The sequence below is a fragment of the Mustela erminea genome, chromosome 12 (assembly GCF_009829155.1).
Source record: "Mustela erminea isolate mMusErm1 chromosome 12, mMusErm1.Pri, whole genome shotgun sequence".
NCBI classification, from domain to species: domain Eukaryota; kingdom Metazoa; phylum Chordata; class Mammalia; order Carnivora; family Mustelidae; genus Mustela; species Mustela erminea.
Window position 1 is genome coordinate 66,686,336 of NC_045625.1, and position 21,130 is coordinate 66,707,465.

Genomic DNA, 21,130 nt, shown 5'->3' on the forward strand with positions numbered 1-21,130 from the left:
GAGGTTCCTTCTCCAGAAGTCAGAGCTAGGTGGGCTCGAAAAGCGATAAACCTGGAATTTATTCTTAGTGCTGACCATATGTTGTAATTATCTGGCAAGCTTTATAGCAAACAAAACTACCCATGTTTGGACTCAGTGCTCTGGAGGTGGGACCCTGGCAACCAAATACTCTAAAAGTATATATAAATATATAAATATATATATATATATATATATATAATTTTAACATCTGGCCAGTTCTGTCAGGGTTAAGAACCAGTGTTTTAGAATTTTCTAGAATGGGTATCCAGCAGATCATTTGTTCCGTGGCATCCTCTCAGGGAGGCGTGGCCTAGCGGGGCTTCAGGAGCAAATGTGCGCTCTGAGCGCTGTTTAAAATTCAGACTCCTGAGCTTCCTCCTCAGAGAGCACTAGATCACACTCGCGCCGCGTCCGAGAATCTTCATCTTACCCACAAGGAGTCCGGAGGGCCACAGGCCGAAAAATTAAAGCTTGAGGGATAACAGTCTTGGGGAGACCAGGAACTGGGACAGATTGGTGGAAGATAAAAGACAAATCTGTGGGGCTAGACCTCCTAAACTCCTGCTATTCCTTGGCCCCTTTTCCTCTGGGTGATTTGGGCCGGGACCACTGAAGGAGACGCGAGTGTGGCGAGGTGGGTGGCGCTGGATAGAGTCGGCCCTACATTCCAGAAAATTCCCTCGGCCGGGTTGGGGGTGAGGTGAGAGGTCGCTCCTCCAGGTCCCTTTGCTCCGCGCCGCCGCTTCCCATCCTTGCACGTCCTTAGGCTTCGGAGCCGCGTGGGGCGGGGGTGGGGACGGCGGTCGGGGAGGGGGCGCGACACCGGCGCCGGGCTGGGGCGCGCGCACCGTGGGGCCGGCGTCCGGGCGCGCCCCCGGCCTCGCCGCCCCGCGCTCGCGGCGCCGCCTCCTCCCCACGCCGCCGGCGCGGTCCGGGGGCGGGGACTCGCCGCTGCGGAGGCCGGAGACGCGGCGGCGCGGGGTGCTCGGCGCGGAGCGGGCGAGGGCGCGAGTCCGGCGGCGGCGGGAGAGCAGCGGGCGTTCGTGGAGCCGGGCGGGCAGCGCTGAGGGGCCGCCGGAGCCGCGGCAGGAGGTGAGTGCGCGGCTCCCGGGTCGCCCTGGCCGCCTTCCCTCTCCCCGTCCTTCCCGGCCCGGGGCCCGCGCCCTGGCCGCAGCCGGGTCACCGGAACCCGCGCGGGGCCGGAGCTTTCGCGCCGGGGCTACCGCCGCCGCCCCCAGGCCCCCGGCCGCCGCGAGGGGCTGTGCGAGGGCTCTCTGCCCCGGCGGAGGCCGGTCGGGGCGTGCGGGGCCTTTCTTTTTTGTTCTCCGCTGTGTCACGCGCGTCGGCATCCGAAGTCGGAAGCGTGCAGCACGAAGTCGCACTAGTGCTGGTCCCGCGGGCGTGACGGGCGCCGCGGGAGAGCGCGTGGCCGCCGCGCGCCCTCACCTCGGCGTCCTGGCGCTCGGGCGCCCACGTTGGCAGCGGTCGCGTCCCGGCAGGTGACCGCGAGCTGGGCGCCGGGTCCCTGGGTCGCGAGCCGCCGCAGCATCCGGAGCCGGTCGCGGGGATGCTCCAGGTTCCGTCCCTCGTGTGTTTCCCACCCATGACTGTGTGGGGGCATCCATAGAACTTCTGCTCTGCTGTAAAAACAGTCTCCTGACTTTATATACCGTTTCTGGTTCACACCGTGTTTGATGTTTAAAATGATTTTTCTTTTTTAGGTAAAGTAAGAAAATACCTACTTTGATGGATGTTCTTTTTAGCGGAATTTAAGTACCATTGTATTTGGAATGCGGTGATGTTGCTGGTCATTTTCAAATCTCCGTTTTCCAAATTTGCCTAACCAAACTTGTGTGGCTTTTGTGGGTCTGAGATTTTCTTTGTCTGGTTTGGGGTCTCCAAGGCCCCAAGCTCGAAATTCCCTAAATGTTGAGGGACATTCCTAGGGACAGGATTATTAAGATGTCCCACAGTCTGATGAAATATTTAACAGCTTTCGAGTGACTCTGTTTGGCTTACAGCCATCAGATTGACTCAAATTTAGGCAGTTTTAGTGTTTCTGAAATTTTTGGAGCGTGAGACCGGGGAGCAGTGGAGTCTCTAGGCTGACTGGTTTTTGTGGGTCTCCTAGGGCATTCTGGCCTCTCCTGCTTGTGTTATAGAAGATTAATGTAAGCTCATGCACGGGAAGAATAATTTTATTTGTGAATAGAAAGCAGGAATTTAGTAAGATTTGTGTCCCTGGACCAGAACTCAATTCTTAAGGTATCGGTGGTCAAAAATACATTGAATTCTGAAGATGTTTAAAGAAAACTATCAGCTCTTCCAAATGTATTTTGTTCTCCTGTGGAGAGGTTATCACTTTTTCTCCCCCATCAGTTTTGTTCAAAAATGAAGGACCGAGAATGAGAGGAAGGAGTAGTTGGAAGTGTGCGGGCGGGGGTGGTGGTGGTGGTGGTGGTGGTGGTGGTGGTAATAGATATGGATGACATTGCTGCTGGAGCAGAGGATGCCGTCTCCTTTCTAATTGCTGGCCATGGGCCCAGTTATTGATGGGGGATGAAAATATTTTGTATTTATGTTATTTTTTGAGGGGTGGGGCGGAAACAGAAGGGGGGATGGTTGACGGTGCCTGGCCTGGGGGTTTGTGTGGCCACCTTCCCCCCAGCAGGGAGGAAACTGCTGACCTTATTGAAAATCCTGTGAGTGTGCAGACAGGCTTTCTGCGTCTCAAGCGCAAAGGGTAGAAAGGGCAGAGCCTGGGGAAGCACAGCCCCTGGCTGGTACCTTAGTGAAGGGGAGCTTGAAGGTGGCCTGGCCTCCAGAGAAGGCCAGCCCCAGGAAAGGGAGGGCAGGAGGCCCAGATTAGGGATGGGAGGTCCCATTCCCTGGCTTTGATGTGGTTGTATTGTTTTATTACCTTTTTAACGACCTAAGGTGAGGAGTAACATCCCTCATTGGGATAAGGAAAAAAGAAACACTTCTTTTTTGGTTGTTGTTTAAAAAAAAAAAGCTAAAACAAAGTCTTAGTTTTTTGTTTCGGTTTGGTTTTGTGTGTGTATGTGTGTGTGCGTGCGTGTGTGTGCGTGCCCACAAAAGTAGGAAGAATGGTCTTGATATGTTTTGTCTCACCTTTGAAAAGTGTGAGTGGTATTTTCATTTGCCTGCTTCCCGCTTCCTCTAGCAAAAAACATTCTTAGATTGTGGTCATTTTCTTTTCTACACTTTTCCAGTTACTGATGACATTACATGAGAAAACTTGGCTTGAAGTTTCAGAAATGCTTACCAGGTTCCCAGGGAGTCTACTTTGTTTCACACAGTAGTTTCCTACACTTCCAGGAAAAAAAAAAAAAAAAAGATCATGCCTTCTCTGATTGTTATAATATTTTGCTCTTATTTTTATAAGAACTTTAATAGAACTTCCCCTAGCTAAGATTTTAAAGATTAATTAATGCCTGACAGGAGGAAAAGATATGTAAGAGTACTATATAATCTGATCATGTTGATACAGACGGTAATTTGCTGTGGTTTCCAAAGTTTTTTGATCTTTATCATTACTTGAAAAAAGAAAAACTTGGGGTGCCTGGGTGGCTCAGTCATTAAGCATCTGCCTTAGGCTCAAGTCACGATCCTGATCCTGGGGTCCTGGGATCAGCCCCTTATCAGGCTTTCTGCTCAGCAGGGAGCCTGCTTCTCCTCACACTCCTGCTTGTGTTTCCTCTCTCACCATCTCTCTGTCAAATGGCTCAGTGGGTTAAGCCGCTGCCTTGGGCTCAGGTCATGATCTCAGGGTCCTTGGATCGAGTCCCGCATCGGGCTCTCTGCTCAGCAGGGAGCCTGCTTCCTCCTCTCTCTCTCTCTGCCTGCCTCTCTGCCTACTTGTGATGTCTCTCTGTCAAATAAATAAATAAATAATCTTAAAAATAAATAATAAGAAATAAAAAGCAAAAACTTAAAATTAATTCAGTGTTACATATCAATCATCTCAATTAAACAAATGGTTAGCCCTGGCCTGTATGTTGCAAATTTATCAATTAGGTGCATGTCCTGTTGTTACGGTCTTTGTATCTCAAGGCCCAGGATACCCTCAGGGCTGGATTAGTGACAGTGGAGGTAGACCCCTCTTTCATATACTCCTTAAATTTTAAGTGTTTTTGACCTGTTTCTTGTCAGATCTGATTGTATCACCATAGGTTTTACTTTGTGACATGGCTAACGTGGAACTGCGTGAGAAACCTGTGCCTTTCCAGCGGGGGGTTTGTGTTTGCCCATGTTTACATTTATCAGAGTAAATTCAGTTCATGCCTTTTATAAGAATGGTAAAGCTTCGTAGTCTCTGTAAGGTTTAGTGTAGTTAGAATTTTTCCGCCCACCGCACTGTGCTCAGTGCCGAACCGAGTCAGAGGAGTTCCTCAGGCCCCTCAGAGGGTGGTGACTTGTTGACCTTCAACAGAGAGACTTAAAATGCAGAGTCAGTTTCTACTCTCATTACCACTGTTAGTATTTATTTTATGGTAGTATAATAGAATTAGCAAAATGTAATGTAGCATAAAATAATTAATATAATTAGTATATGTATGTACTTGCAAGTTATTTTTATCTGATAGTTAAATTACGGAAATGTAGTTGCTCTCACACTTTTGGATACAAATTAATGTTAACTCTAGGATTTTCTTCCCTCACCTTATGGAGCATCTTTGCCCTCCGGGAGGCTGTGCCCTGCTGGTGGACTCAGTTCTTAACAGTCTGACAGCCGCAGACAAGGCTTAAATGAAGAGTCGTCGTGTCCTAATAAAACTTAATTTATGGACGTCCAAATTTTAACTTCATGTGCTGTTCACATATGAGCTATTCTTTCGATTTTTTTTTTCAACCCTTAAAAACTGAAAACTTGGGGTGCCCGGGTGGCTCAGTTGTTAAATGCCTGCCTTTGACTCAGGTCATGATCCCAGGGTGTTGGGATGGAGCCCCTTATCGGGCTCCCTGCTCTCAGCGGGAAGCCTGCTTCTCCCTCTCCCACTCTCCCAGCTTCTGTTCCCTCTCTTGCTGTATCTCTCTCTGTCAAATAAATAAATAAAATCTTTAAAAACAAAACAAACTGAGAACTAGGCTTATGGGCAGTGTACAGAAACAGGTGGCAGGCAGGATTCCGCCTTTGGGCTGCAGTTTGGCAACTCTTGAACTGGAGAAAAATTTGGGAGTTCCTGCCAGGATGTAGTCTTGGCATCCACATGGGAGGTGGCCTTTCTTCAGACAATTTCAAGTGTTGGAAAAAACAGGATAAAATTTGGTTACTTTTGGGGCGCCTGGGTGGTTCGGTTGGTTAAGTGGCTGCCTTCGGCTCAGGTCATGATTCCGGGGTCCTGGGATCGAGCCCCATGTTAGGCTCCCTGCTCAGTGGAGAGCCTGTTTGTCTCTCTCCCTCTGCCTGACGCTCTGCCTACTTGTGCCGCTTTCTCTGTCAGATAAATAAAATCTTTAAAAAAAAAAAAAGAATTTGGTTCCTCTCATTCATTTTCACTTGTCCATCTCGCTCTTTGGTATTTCCACTGCATGATACTAAACGCGCACATGAATTTTTAAAAACTATTTATTTGAAAGGTCGGGGAAGGGGAGAGTGGGTTAGGGAGAGAACAAGCCTGAGTAGGGGTGGAGGGGTGGGGGAGGGGCAGAGGGAGAAGGACAAGCAGACTCCCTGCTGAGCACGAATCCCAGTGTGGGACTCAATCCTGGGACCCCGGGATCATGACCTGATCCGAAGGCAGAGGCCAAACTGACTGAGCCACTCAGGGACCCTGTCATGCACATGAACCTTAAAAGTTTTTTCTTCAAAAAAAGGTTTGAGGTATAGCGGACATATGCTAGTCTTAGGTTACAACGTAACGATTCACGATTGGCGTGTGTTGCAAAATGTTGAGCACAATAAATCTAGTTAACCTCTGTCACCACAGTTACAACATTTTTTCCTTACCTGAGAACTTGTAAGATGTACTCTTTTTCGCAACTTTGAGATACACAGTACAGTGTTATTAACAGCGATCACCATGTTGTTGAAGTTTTTTCATTTATAAACTGTCAGACTCCAGAGTTGGGGAAACATGATATTTATAATTGGGGATTAGGGTAGTGAGAGATTTTCTGCACTTCCTGGTAAGCTTTTGGAGCAATTGAAGGAGAATGCTGTGGACCTGGTCATTCAACCCTCATGGTTTAGACTAAAGCAGGAGTTGATAAACTTCTCTAAGGGACCAGATAATTAGTATTTTGACCCGCAGAGTCCGAATAATAACCCCACGAGTAGCTTTGGATCAGCTCTTCTGCGTAGCCAGAAAACAGCTGTGGCTGTGTTTACAGAACAGGCCTCTGAGGGCCTGTGGGCCTGGTATGCTGACCCCTGGCTTGGGGACATTCTTGGGGCATGGCAGAGTATTTTTAAACCCTCAGAAAAATGTTGGTGACCGAATCCTTCACCTGTGCGGAACAGGGCATTCTCAGGCCTGTTTGCTCGCTGCCGAGGGGCTTGTGGACTTCCTGCTCAGACTCTCCAAGGTCCAGGTGAGGCCATTTCCTCAGAGAAGGAAGGAAGGTGCGACTCTTCGGCTAGAGCAGCTGTATTGTTTCTGCAGGGGTCACGTTGTTATAACACGCTGCTCTGATTCGATTGCTCTCATGTACAGTATTTGCTTGTGTGACTAAAGACCTACCAGGCCGTAGAGCATGTGACTCTTGATCTTAGGGTTGTAAGTTCGAGCCCCACGTTGTGTGTAGAAATTACTTAAAAATAAATTATTGGGGCACCCGGTTGGCTCCATTGGTTGTGCTCTTGATTTCAGCTCAGGTCATGGTCTCAGGGTCACGAGATTGAGCCCCACATCAGGTTCTGCACTGAGTGTAGAATCTGGTTAAAATTCTGTCTCTCCAGGGCGCCTTGGTGGCTCGGTCCATGAAGCCGCTGCCTTCTGCTCGGGTCATGATCCCAGGTGTCAGTGCTCCCTGCTTAGTGGGGAGTCTGCTTCTCCCTCTGCCCTACCTCCTACTTATGCTGTTTCTCAAATAAATAAATGAAATCTTTAAAAAAAAAAAATAGATTTTCTCTTTCCCTCTGCCTATCCTGCCCCAGTTTGAGCGTTCTCTTCTGGCTCTCTTAAAACAAACAAATAAGGAAATGAGAAAAAATAAAAGTATTTAACCAGCAGGTTCAAGGGGCCAGTATATTTGACAGGTTGCTCATTTTCAGGTGCTTTTTCTTTTCTTTTCTTTTTTTTTTTTTTTTAAAGTAATTAGAGGTTTCTTTTCTTTTCCAAAAAAATTTTTGTCTAACATGCAAATAATAATTTTAACCAGTAGATTGAATTATTTTCTTTTATTTTTTTGACCCAGAGAGAGAGATCACAAGCAGGCAGAGAGGCAAGCAGAGAGAGAGAGAGAGAGGAGGAAGCAGGCTCCCTGCTGAGCAGGGAGCCCCAGGACCCTGAGATCTCAACCTGAGCCGAAGGCAGAGGCTTAACCCACTGAGCCACCCAGGCTCCCCAGGTTGGATTTTTTTGAATTAAGCCAGTAGGAAGGACTGAGCAGTTTCTTCACATTTCCAGTTTACCAAGACACTTTTAATGCAGAAACATCCACTTCCTTTTTCTCCAGGGAAACCTGGGCTTTCACAGAGTTCAGCTGATTTGAGTTAATCATTTTTCGGTATGTCAGATACTGACAATCAAATATGAGACAAAACACATTCTGGAGCCTCAGTTATAATGATTATTAGTACACCCGATGCAGTATGTCTCCTGCCTTCTTGCCTAGGTCCACAGAACTAAGGTGGGGGCAGGAGAGCCTTCATGTATCTGAACCTGTAAGCTCTGGCTCTGAGTTACTGCCCTAGTCTTCATTTCCTACCTGTATCTGGCCTTTTGTTTTCAGCTGCAGGAGTTTCTACAGTCCTGGAAGTCAGTGCTGCAGCACCTTGCCACCCAGAGGTTCGGTGCTGGTCTCTCTTCCTCCTGCACGCCTTCTTAGCTGGCCAGCCCTGTGTCCATTGGGAGCCTTGAGCTCCCTTAACTGTGCTCTCCGGGCGGCTGCATACATTCCTGGCCAGCCAAGGGCTGGGCCATAGTGAGGGGCTTCGGAGACCAGAATCGTGTTTGGCTTCCTGGAACCCCTTTTTGTCATACTGTGGTCCTATCTGGGATGTCCCATTGCCATGGCAGGGAGACAGCCCCAGAGGGTGGGAGTTACCGCTGCTGCACTGAGAGTGGCGTCCATAGGCCTAAGCACAAGCCTGGTTACCATAAAGTAGAAAGGTTGGTAGAAGAGTGACATTCATCACCTTTTCTTCATAAAATGGGGAAAACACTAGATCTAGAAATGATTTCTTATTCATCTTTCCATCTCTAATAATAATAAGAAGAAGAATAAGTTAAAATTTATTGAGCAATTACTACTTGCCAGTTGTGGTTCTAAGCACTTTTTATATCTTAACTCATTTAATTCTCAGGTATCCTTAGGAGGAGGACAGTGATCCTCAGATAGGTCTTGTGGTCCCTAAGAGGTGGAACTAGGGTCCGACACTGGCCAGTAGGTCCCAGAGTTTGTTCTCTTAACACTGCCCTGAGCTGCTCGGTGTCAGCACGGCGCCTGTCTTATCATAGCTATTCACTACATTTTCATTGGCTGGCTCAAGAAAGGAGCATTTTGAATGATCATCTGAATACTTCTCTGAAGTGAGAATTGAGTTTTTACTCTTTTCAGACTTGTAGTATACCCATCCATTGACTTATATCTGCTGGAATAAAATAAAAGGTCATAAAAGGACCCCTCCTCTAGAAGTATATTGCTAGGGAATTAAGTATAGACAAAGATAGGCTTTCAAAGGTAAAAGTAGATTTTTCCATAAGGAGTGCTGACAGAACTGGCTAGCCATTACACACATGCACACACATAAAACCAAAACTTCATGATTTTTTTGGTATTTTTTATTCTTAACATTAAAAGGGAATTCTAAGTGGATGAAAGATTTAAATATATGAGACCATAGGTGTGTTGAGAGGAGAGGTGGGCAAATTTGTATTTCTAAAGTTAGAGTGGAAATGTCTTCCTGAGTACAAACAAAATCCAGAAACAGTAAAAAAAAGATTGGCAAGATTAGAGTGTCTTAAAAACACCACTGATAACCAAAAACCATGGGCAAAAAATTTCAAAGATCAAACGAAAAATTGAGAATAAAAGCTATTGCCATGAAAGACCATTGCCATGAAAGACCAAAGATTTATTTATCTTTACCATACAAAGAGCTCTTACAAATCAACAAGATGAACACCCAAGGTTAAAAATAAGCAGAGAATATAAAAAGACATTTCACCAAATGAACAAATGGCCAGTAAATGAAAAGGTGCTCATTTATGTTCATAACTAAAGAATTTTTTTTTTTTTTAAAGTAGGCTCTATGCCCACCATGGGGCTCAAACTCACCATCCCAGGATCAAGAGTTAGATGCTATATGGACTGAGCCGGCTGTGTCCCCCAAGAGATTTATTTTAAAATATCATTACTGACGGGATTGCCAAACATTAAAAAGTTTTATTTTGGTTTTACTGTGTGAGAAAACAGTTCTCATACTAGTAGTGAGAGGGTAAATTATTGGAAGTGCTTTGAAAGCCAATTGAGTAAGATCTATCAATTTTTTAGTTTAGATTTGGATTTAGTTTAGGTTTGGATTTATGAACAAGTTGCAAACATAGTGCAGAAGGTTCCTATATGTCCTTCACTCACCGTTCCCTTGTTTAGTTGTCCAAAATGCTTTTAGAGCATTGGGGTTTCAGAGTTGTGTGTAAGGGCTCGCACACCTGGATAGCAGTTTGCAAACACAGGTGTGGATGTCAAGGGTGTTCGTGGCAGTGTGGTTGGAAATAAGCCGAATTGCCCTCTGTAGGAGACTGGTTAAATAAATGCTGGCACACAGTGGAGCCCCCTCCAGGACTTTCGAGAGAAAAGAGCAAGCTATAATTTGCCACGAGGAAAAGTGTGATAAGAAGTATGATTAAGTGACTCCTGACATTTACAAGACAGTGTGAATGCTCTTGTTTCGATTTAAAAACATGTATGTTGATGCTTGTATAAGCATCAAGAAACATCTAGAAGACTCGCTGCATATTAGAAGGGCCAACACCTGGCCTTTTTCTACAGCCCTTGAATTGGAAGTGGAGGAGTGGGGCCCACGCCCCCGTCGCAGGTGATGCTGGGGTCCTGGGAGGGTCGAGAGCCACTGGAATAGGAGGAGACTTCAAATTTCACACTTTACTGTGCAGCTTTTCTCCCCAGTTGTGTTTGTAGTTTTATATATATTTTTTGAAGTATGAAAAGAGTGAAAAAGACTGTTTTGTGATCAGAATCAGATATAAGGCAGTGGAGACAGGACATGTATCCGCAGATATACAGAATTTTCTAGAAGTTTAGTATTTCTGAGCATTACTCTCCTTTAATATGTATGGGGCTTGCTGATTTCCACTGATAATGGATTTTTAGTTTTTTCCCCCTCTCACCCTGAAAGACCAGCGGCTGGCGAGGGAAGCTGAGGTAGTTCTGTGCTTCGGAATTCTGATGGTCCTTTATTTCAGGTGATTCCAGGCAGCGCTCATTTACCCCATTTAGACAGCCACACTACTACCTGATTATTATGGAAGCGGTCTCCCAGGGCCGCGCCTAACCAGGAACACCTGAGGGGGAAAACTGGTCCTGTGGACTCTGCTCTGTTCCTGCTCGAATGAACTTTAACCTGGAGGTTGAGTCCCTGGGAGGTCTTTCCTGCACTGTGGGCCACACCTGGCATAAAAGAGGCCCTATTCACAGAGATGCCCTTTGTGGTGCCTGCCACCGTTCCTCTGATAAGGCCTGTTTTACCCGCCTCGTGGGAAGGTCGGCTTTCCTTGTGCTTGGTTCTGGGGCTGGTATCCAGGCAGACCTGGTCTTGGGTTGAAGTCCATGAACAAACTTGGTCCCCTCCCTTTTGTAAGCCGTGTCTGGCTTTCTCTGCAGAGGTAATGCTCTCTGCAGCTCTCTAGCTAACGCGGATGGCCTGTACGGGGAGAGCAGCAAGCGTTCAGAGGAAACCTGGGCCGGCAGCACCCTGCATGTGTGTGTGAGTGGGGGGTCCACGCTGGCTGTGACTTCCTCAGTGAGCATCCACACTCCTCCGGGGTGCTTTCTGGCTTTGCACAACAAACCTTTATTTGGGTGTCCTTAGTAATTCTCTCCAAGGTGAAAAGCCCTCCCTTGTTAGGACTTAAATCAAAAAGGCCTCTTTGGGGAGCAGTGAGAAATGGGTTTTTTTCCCCCTAAAGTGATGTGGAAGCATTTAACATTTGCTGTTGCTGTTCACAGAGTTGATTCCTTCTTAACCTGTCCTGGAGGCAGCAGGGAGAAAGGGGTGGGGAGGGTGGGGAAGGCACTTAACACCATTTTACAGAAGAGGAAACTGATGTGCAGGAGACATTCCCTGCAGGCAGTGGGTTCCCAGGGCCGTGCTGCCTCCTAGCAGCCTGTCCTAGGGGGCCGGCCTGCTGGTGGTCTCTTTCCCGCAGGTTCACATTTGGAGGCACAGAATCCTCCTGCTGGCGGTGGGGATGGACACGATCTGCTCCCAGGGCGGCACTGCGAGCACAAAGGCTTCTTTGCTTGTTTTGTTTGTCAGATTCGCCCCAAGCCTTTGAGATGATGGGACTGGGAAACGGGCGCCGGAGCATGAAGTCGCCGCCCCTCGTGCTGGCTGCCCTGGTGGCCTGCATCATTGTCCTGGGCTTCAACTACTGGATCGCCAGCTCCCGAAGCGTGGATCTCCAGGTGCCTGGCTCGTCTGGGTGCATGAGCGTCTCCCCATGTTTAAGGTGGCTGGGTGGTGGAGTCCCAGGGCCCTGGTGTCCACCGCTCCCTAAGGCATCCCGCTCAGCGACTTGTGCACTATGTGTCTCGAGGTTGGGGCTCGCCACATCCCCCAGCCCGCCCAGGCCAGACTCTCCACATCCACTCTGCACTTGGGTAGGAGAGAACCTCTCTGTGACTTAGGATGGCTCCCAGAACGTCCCCCTCTCTGCTTGGCCTGGGAGTGAAGGGTTTTTCATGGATCCCCTTGGGCTGGTTCTGGGAAGGCCGCTTGCTTCGTCACCCCGACGGCCGTTGGGTCCTCCAGTCCACACCAGATCTCAGAGTGGTGTTGGAAGTATATTTGGGTAACGGGTGTGGGAAGTGTGTTTCTACAGGTGCCAGTAGTTCAAGTCCTCACTCAAGGACGGTAATTTTAGCTTTCCCATAATGTGGGTCAGACAGGGCTGAGCTGGGACAGGCACTCTCCTTGACCAGACTTCATTCCGGCATCTCTGACCCCTCTTCTCTAGGCCTCCGTCTTGGCTTCCCCCGCCATCCTGCCATCTCGCCTTTAGCCTGCCCAGCCCACTTAGCAAAGAATTCTGGCTGAGTCCTCTCTACCCCCCAATATCTGATCAGGCACCTCCTCCCTCTTGCTGATGTCTGAGCCCTTTGCCTGCCTTGAGCAAGAAATCTCCCTGCCCTTGAGATCCCCTCTTGACACTTTCCCCCCAACTGGCTCCTCACTCTGCTGTTGGCTGCAAACCCTTAGCTGCCTCAGCTGGGTTCAGAATGGAACCGGTTCTCTCCCCTCCTGAACAGACCCCTGTTGCAGGAGCCTTGAAGGAAGTTTTCCTTCCCGTGTTCACAAGTGTCCGAGTGATTTTTCTTTAACTGGGCGTTATATACACGCTCTGCTCTAGGACACAAAACAAACTCTGTGAGCTTGGGACTTCATCTCCCCCCTTCCCAGGCACGCAGATCCTGACGCAGACGGGGGCAGTACCCCAGGAGCAGGGATTCCAGCCCAGCCTTTCCTCTCCCCCAGAGCTGGGGCTCTCAGCCCTGAAACCCTGCCCCGTCCCAGCAGGCCCCAGGCGGCCACGTTTTCCTGGGAGCTTCCGCGGGAGCTGGTCTCCGGGCAGGCGCGGGCTTGGGGGTCCTGAGTTAGAGAACTGAATCTGTTCTGGGAGGTTTTGTCTGCCAAGGGTTGAGTGCTCTGTCAGCGGGAGGGCAACGGAACGAAATATTTGAGCACCTGGGGAAGTGCAAGGCACTTCATGGATTTCCCTCCTTCAGGCCTCAGAGTCTCCGGGAGGGATGTGGTGGGATTTCCTGGGAGATAAGCTGGGGTGCCCAAGAAGCCCAGAGAAGTGACTTCCTCTATTTGTAATATGGTTTCTCTGGGAAAAATTATAGCTTCTGTACAGTTGATTTCCAAGATTGCTCTTAATAGAACCCCTTCAGGCACATTTTTGTGGGGAAGAGTTTATTCTCCAGGAGCAGAATTGGCAGAAATTCCATCTGGGCTTTGCAGGACATGCATCGAACGTGTCTGGCCCCAGGCTGCTGCCTGGTGAGGAAGGAGTGGAATGGGAGCTGGGGAGTGGGGGGCTGGGTAGGGGACCCCGGAGGGCCCGGCAGCACTGCCCACGGGGCCTCGGAGCACACCTCCAGCAAAGGGCTTGCTGCTGGCTCTTGGCCCCGGAGGCGGCTTCTCAGAGGGAGCTCCTTCCAGCGGCCAGGTCTCCAGGGACAGCTTGGGGTTTCCCCTCGTGTTCTGTGCTGTCCTTCTAGACCCGGATCCTGGAGCTGGAGGGCCGGGTGCGCAGGGCCGCTGCGGAGAGAGGCGCGGTGGAGCTGAAGAAGAACGAGTTCCAGGGGGAGCTGGAAAAGCAGCGGGAGCAGCTCGACCGGATCCAGTCCAGCCACGACTCGCAGCTGGAGAGCGTCAACAAGATCTACCAGGACGAAAAGGCAAGACCCCCCTTAGATCCCCCCTTAGTTCTGTTCCAGATGCCAGTTGGGACACCGCTGAGTTCTTCGGCTGGGAGGGGGAGCGGTGGGGATGGTGTTCGTGTGATGAGGGGGAGCGGGTCACGTGTCAGCGGTTCCCTGCGTTGTTCTGTGCATCCCTGTCTCCCTGTCTTCTTTAGGCCTGCACGTTGGTCCCTCTTCATCCCCTTCCCCTGCGTTACCTGACCCCCGGCCCTTCCCCTCCGGCCACCCCTGGATTGTTCTCCATCCGTGAGCCTTTCCACATGTATGTGAAATCCTACAGCGTGTTTGCCCTTCTCAGATTTATTTCACTTAGTGTAATGTCCTCCAAGTCCATCTGTGTTGTCACAAATGGCAAGACTTCCTGCTTTTTTGTGACTGCGTAGTATTCCTGTGTGTGTGTGTGTGTGTGTATGTGTGTATGTACTTTATCCGTTCATCTGTCGATGGACACTTGGGCTGCCCCCCTCCCTTGGCTGTTGTGAATAACGCTGCAGGGCACGTGGGGTACATGTATGCATTCAGAGTAGTGTTTCTGTTCAGGTAGATGCCCAGAAGTGGGATTGCTGGATCATACGGTCGTTCCACTTTTACTTTTTTGAGGAAGCTGCATCCCACTTTCCATCGCGGCTGCACCCGCACGCCTTCCCACCTGCTGCGCACGAGGGCTCCCGTCTGTCCACATCCTCAGCAGCACCTTTAGTTCTCGTCTCTTTGATCTTAGCCATTCTGACGCGTGGAAGGTGATTGCTCACATGGTTTTGATTTAGAGAAATGCTCTCTTCATTTGCGGGCTACTGTACCGTGTTCACACATGTGTTCTTCTCTGAAGATGGCCCCCATTTTATAGTGAGTGCTTCTTAATGTCCCCTAGTTGCGGATGACACTATTTATACTCCTTCAGTCCCCCGTAACCGACTGCAGTAGGACGTAGGCGTGGCTCCCAGTGTGTACACAGACAGATCCCTTTCAAGCTTGTTTCTGGGAGAAAGTAGAGTTTATTCTCCAGGAGCAAAGTTGGCAGGATTTTAGTCTGGGCTGTAGGAGCAGAGACCGTGTCTGGCCGCTGCCTGCTGCCTGGTTACTGGACAGTGTGCGGCTGGGGTGGGGGATCCCAGGAGGGAGGGCCTGGGCTGAGATGGGCTCCCCTGCTGGGCCGGGGGTGGCTGGGAGGGGCTGGTGTCGGGGCTGGTTGAGTGCTTCCTCCCCGCCCAGCTGTGGTCTAAAAGCTGTCGTCCCATCCTCAGGGAGGGAGGAAAATGAGGAGCGTGTTTCCTGAACTGTCTGCCGCCACCACACCCCTGTACATCCATGTGTCCGTGCCTGAAAGTTCTACTCTCTTTCTGAGGAAGCATTGTCTTTTATCTGAGCTTCTGGCTTTTTTTTTGGTTTTTACTTTAAATTTTTTCCTTTTTGAAATGGTAGCGATAGAAGATAGTATGGCTGTGTGGCTGTGTGAGGTGTTGGCTTATCGCTCACACCTGTTTTCGTAACTCCCGTCAGTGTACCAGATGCTTCCGAAATTCCACTGCCCTGCGACATCCCAAATTTGGGGAGTGATAATCTCTCATTCGTTCTCCTCCAAGCTTCCGGGATTTCAGTGTGTTGCATGAAAGTGCGGGCGCATATTTTGGGTGGGGAGAAGGAAAAGTGGCTGCAGGCGAATTTCAGCTCATGGGCATTCGGCTTTGGTGGCGTTTGCACTACTTTGGCTCCAGACCCCTGTGAAATGGGCTGCAAACAACTGGGCTTCCGTATCGGGTGGGCAGAGCCCGCAGAGCGCGCTGGGCACAGAAGCGTTTGTCCGAGAGAATTCCTGGTAATGCAGCCGGTGGAGCATCATCCCATAGGCGGGTCCTCAAGATAGAGATGCTGGTCCATTTGAGTACAATCTGACGTGGCGATAACAGCACAAACTTGGAATTCTTTGAAATATGATAGAGGAACTATTTTATGAACATCTTTCTCTGTAGATAAAGAGACGAGTGGGAACATCTTCCAGCCAGAAATGAGGTGACTGTTTCACCTTGGTTCTTAATGCTTCAGCTTTATGGCTTCTTTCTGAAAGGGGGCTTAGCTCTCCCACCCCCTCCACTCCAAACTGCTTGGGAATGGGGTGGGGAAGGCTGTTGTATTTGCAGTAAGCAGCTTACATATTGAAAATTCGGAAGTCCCAGTCAAGAGGGTGAAATATGTATTTGAAAGCGGGACAGAGAGCCACTGGGGAAGAACGTTTTTAACTTTTAAAATATGTGATAGAAAGTTCTTCTCATTTGAGTGTGGGGGCTAGTCCCTTAGCTCCAGGAGGAGTTTAGCTGTAGCTTGGTGTGGTGGTAAAATGCATAGGCTGTCCATTCAGGCAGACCTGGGTTCAAATCCTGTTTTCCTCAGCTCTATGATTTTAGGCAAGTCACTTAAATTCTCTGGGTCTGTTTTCTTAGCTCTCCAGTGAGGAGAGCAACAGAATTTCCCTCACAGCCACACTGTGAGGATTTGGTGAGATAATATTTACAGAGGGCTTGACACAATGCTTGACGTGGACCAGCAGCTCAAAAACTGGGAGCTGGTGTTCTTACAACTAGTCCCAGTAATTGTAGTAACAGCAGTGGCATCAGGATAGAGATGGTCGTAAACCACAACATCAGAAGTGATAACACTATTTTTGGGGTGGGGGAAAGGTGGACTTTTTTTTTTAAAACTTCCAAATTGATATCATGGAACAAAATTGCCCTACTTTTAGGAAAGGATGAAAAGATGCTGGGGTGGCCATTAGAACCAGTGTTGCTGATTCTAACCAGACCCCGGACTAAGCTTTCCCCAGGGATGGTGTCCTGGATTTGTCTCGGCAGCCTCATGAGACTGGTGCTTCAGCTCAGAGTTTGTAAGCCTTCCCCCAGGTGGAGGCCTAGACCCCCGAGAGCCCACACGGGGGGCCTCCCTCTGCTCTGTGCAGATATAGGGCCATGGTGGGGGGAGGGTGGTCCTCCAGAATTCTCCATCCCTAAATAACACAGGGCCACAGGGTACCAGGCTGGCCCGAGTCCATAGTTGTTGAAGTTAGGTGATGGGATCCTATATTTATCTCCATGCTTCAAAAGAACACGGTTGTCCAGCTCCTTCTCTTTTGGCCCCATTTCTAAATTCTCAGGCATTAAAATACCAGATTCTCTATAGCCAGGCAGTTCCGGAGAAGTAGGGCTGGTCCGTCGTACCAGTACCTTCTCTCTCTCTCTCTCTATCTTTTTTTTTTTTTCTTTTTTTCCCCCACTTAGGAGGTCAGCACGTGTGTGAATTGGAATGAGGCTCTTTTTCAGAATGTTGAAGAATCATCTGGTGGTGGAATAGAGCTTCTCAGCCATGGGAGGATTGGGTGGGGGTCAGCATCTCTGGGTGGGGGCGATTTGCAAAACGTCACATGTCACGTGCCCTAGATATTTCTGACCTCCTGGAACCTTACCCCGCCTTGGGTGGGCACTGTTGCCCTGGTGGGTGTTGTAGCCATCACATGGGGGTGTGGACAGAAGCCCGAAGGCCAAACCCACCAGGGATGATGTGGTCGTGAATGGAATGCTTCGGGCCAGCACTGTGTGGTAGAATTCCCCAGGAGGAGGGAAGTGTCCCGTTTGTGCTCTGCTGTGCGGTGTCCCGGCTATGTATGGCTATTGAACACCCGCAATGTAGCTGGTGGGTCCGAGGAACTGAATTGTGAATTTTACTCAGTTTTAAATACATATAAGTGGCCAAATCTTGAACAGCACGGGTTTGAATGATAGAGGTTGAACTCTGGTGGAAAGGCTGAGTGTCCTGTTCTGTGGGAGAGCCACGGGCCAAGTCCGGGTTTCCTTTGCTTCTAGGCTGTCTTTCCCTTTTCGCTCTTTGATTCTGAATTGGGCCATGGATGACGAGGTCACCTTGTGGTGGGGCAGCTGTGCTCCCTGTGGAAGCCTCTGTTGCTAGGCAGTGATCAGTGGTGCGGAATTCTCCGTTCAGCTTATCCTGTTGGCGCTTAAGAACTTGGTTGTTTATTTCAGAGAAAACCGGCTTTGCCAGGCAGCACATCACGGTCACCCGGGAGCTTGTGCAAACACACACAGATTTTAAAAATACGCTGGGTCTGACTCTACAGGTGTTGGGCCTGGGAGAATACTGAATTTTTCTGAAAGATGGTACACACACGTGTGGGTGCATGGTTTTCTCCAAATGCTCAGATCCCAGAGAAGCGGGGGTGTGGATGGGGTTCATCTGGAGACCCATGGGGGAGCTACTGGGTGTTTTGCAGTATTGCACTCTTAAAAATAAAATTGCCGTATCAGGGTTTTCATTTTCGTTTTTTTTTTTTTTTTGTTTTGTTTTGTTTTTTTTACTCTTTCTCAATGAAATGACTTTAAAATGGAGGGCATTATGATGAAGTTAGAGAATTCTTTAAAAATAATCTGGCGGTGTGGTTACAAAGTAACGGATGTGGATACTGATTTTTCTAAGGTATTTCTGATATCTTTACCTGCATTACTAGAATCCTTGACAGTTTTTAGAAGATGGGCCAAGTTGCAAACTTCCTGCTCACTTTCTTTCCCCAAGATTGCCAGCTCCCTCAGCCTTGGGATGTGGGTGTGTCTTTGGGTCCTCGGTCCTGAGACCAGCCTCTCAAGCGCCCCTTCGAGTTCACCTGGAACGGGTGGGCAAGTGTGAGACACCAGGTGAGCTCCATTAGCCTCGCTGTGGTGCTGGAATGAGCCCGGGAGCAGAGTTTGTAGGAAGGAACAGGGCATGAAGAGAAGTCAGAGGGATAATAAGCTGATACCTGTGTGTCCCTCCCCCAGAAATTATGTAAAACAAAACCATTATCAAGTTGAGGTCCTCTGTGTTCTCCTCTGCCCCTTCCTTCTTTCCTTCCTGCCCAAACATCGCCACCATGATAAATTTCTTTTTAAATTGTAATTCCAATGTAGTTAACATAGTGTTATGTTAGTTTCCGGGGTACAATATAGTGTTTCAACACTTCCACAAAACACCTCATGCTCTTCATGACAAGTGCCCTCCTTAACCACCGTCACCGGTTTCACCCCCTACTATTTTGAATTCTAGTGGTTATAGTTTATATTTCTTAACCTCTGCAGATGTCCAGTGGCCAGAGCATTGACCATCAGATTCTGTCTCGATAATAAGAATCAAATCCTACTGCTTTTTTTTTTTATCTTAACCAAAGCCTCTGATTTTCTTCTTTTAAAGATTTTATTTATTTATTTAACAGAGAGAGACACAGTGAGAGGGGGAAATACTCACAGTGAGTGGGGTAGTAGGAGAGGGAGAAAGCAGGCTCCCACTGAGCAGGAAACCCAACACGGGACTTGATCTCAGGATCCTGGGACCATGACCTGAGCCAAAGGCAGATGCTTAACAACTGAACCACACAGGTGCCCCCAAAGCCTCTGAGTTTTTGATCATAAACACTTCAGATGAGACTTCAGCTGATTCTTGAAGATGGACATTTTTGTTTTCATTACCCCCCCCCCTTTTTTTTTTAAGATTTTATTTGAGAGAGAGTGAGCGAGCACACAAGCAGGGGGAGGGACACAGGGAGAGGGAGAAGCAGGCTCCCTGGTGAGGATGCTGGGATCCTGACCTGAGCCAAAGGCAGACACTTAATGGACTGAGGCACCCAGACGCCCCTTCGGTCTCCCTTCTTCCCTGCCTCCCGGTGTGCTGCAGAAGGAGATATGGTGAAGATTTGCATGAATGTCGGTAGACAAGTTCATGCATACTTCTAGAACTTGTAGAACTCGGTGGGAGCACAGGTGTGGTCGCTTCCTGAGCTGTAGATGACGGGGGGTTTCAGTTTTTTGAAAGCAGCAGAAGTGACTGTGTAAGGTAGCCTTAAGTAACTTTCAAAAAAGTTGTCTTATAAATTATCGAAATACTGTTACTGTTCTAAAAATACAAAGAAGTTAAAATCCCATGTAATTTCATCACTCTTGAGATTAGCCACTGAGAACCCCTCATGCCCTTTTTAAAACGTGCAGATTACATCTAAGTTTTTATAAATGATTGTTACACTCAAGCTTCTATAAACGTAGGTGTGCTGTGAAGACGGTGGAACATAAAGGAGGTTCTTGAAATGAGAAACACGTTCGGACACATCTGGTATTTGCACATCATTAAAAAGCCCAGAAACTCAATTTATGGGCATGGAGGTGACCATTTCCGGCAAGAATATTTTTTTAAGATTTTATTTATTTGACAGAGAGATCACAAGTAGGCAGAGAGGCAGGCAGAGAAGGGGAAGCAGACTCCCTGCTGAGCAGAGCCTGATGCGGGACTCCATCCCAGGACCCTGAGATCATGACCTGAGTCGAAGGCAGAGGCTTAACCCACTGAGCCACCCAGGTGCCCCAGCAAGAACATTCTTCATGAATGTTTGCTTTTGTAGCATTTCATAGCATTTGCATTCGTAGTCTACCTTGATCCCTAATTGGCACAGGTGACTGTTTTGAGTCTGAAGAGACACACGTCATTCAGGTGAACAGTGTGTGTGGTGTTCTGCTTATCTATTTTTGTATCACAAATTACCCCGGAACATAGGGGTTTAAAGCCATGTTGGCATTTATTTTGTTCATATACATCTGCAGTTGGGAGGGCTCAGGGGAAACTTGTCTCTGTTCCACGGTTCACTCTCTGGGTGACCAAAAGGCTCAGAATCGCCTGAAACTTCCCTCACTTATGTGTCTGTTGTTGGTGACCTGAGACCATGGTGGGGTCAAGGCCACAACACTTCTGTGTGGCTTTTGAGTGGCTGCTAGGCCTCCCTGAAGCTTGGAGGCCAGGCTCCTAGGGCGCTGTCCTGACGGGGAGGGAATGAGAGAGCCTGCGGGAAGCTGTCCCCTTTTATATTCATTTTCCAGAGCAGCCATGTAACAAGGTCCCATAAACCAGGTGGCTTAAAACAACAGAAGTGTATTCTTTCTAGGTTCTGGAGGATAGAAGTTCAAAACCAAGGTGTCAGCAGGGCTGTGCTCCCTTGAAGGCTTTAGGGGAGGATCCTACCTTCACCGGTTCTGGTCCGTGGTGTCTGCCTCCAGCCTTTGGTCGTAGATGTGTCCCTCCAGCCCCTGCCTCCGTCCTCCCCTGGCCGTCCGCCGCCCTGTCTCTGTACTTTCACCTCTTCCCTTTAGTCCTGCCGAGTCTGGCCCTGCTCTCATGACTCCATTTTACCTTCATTCTATCCGCCTAGACTCTGTGTCTAAATAAGGGGATTCTTCGG

The 21,130-nt window shown here is 48.8% G+C and overlaps 1 protein-coding gene across 3 annotated transcripts in view; it reads left to right on the forward strand.

Moving 5' to 3' along the window:
• The first annotated feature begins 426 nt into the window (after positions 1-426).
• GOLM1 (golgi membrane protein 1) overlaps positions 427-21,130 on the forward strand; it is a 56,766-nt gene continuing 36,062 nt past the window's right edge. For 2 of the 3 annotated variants that reach the window (XM_032308647.1, XM_032308649.1), the window contains exons 1-3: positions 1,005-1,113; positions 11,705-11,853; positions 13,672-13,851. In XM_032308647.1, the coding sequence (XP_032164538.1) occupies positions 11,725-11,853; positions 13,672-13,851 (309 nt within the window). In that variant the 5' untranslated portion in view covers positions 1,005-1,113; positions 11,705-11,724. Of the gene's footprint in view, positions 656-1,004; positions 1,114-11,704; positions 11,854-13,671; positions 13,852-21,130 lie in introns of those variants that run through there. The other variant, XM_032308648.1, reaches the window with a different exon arrangement.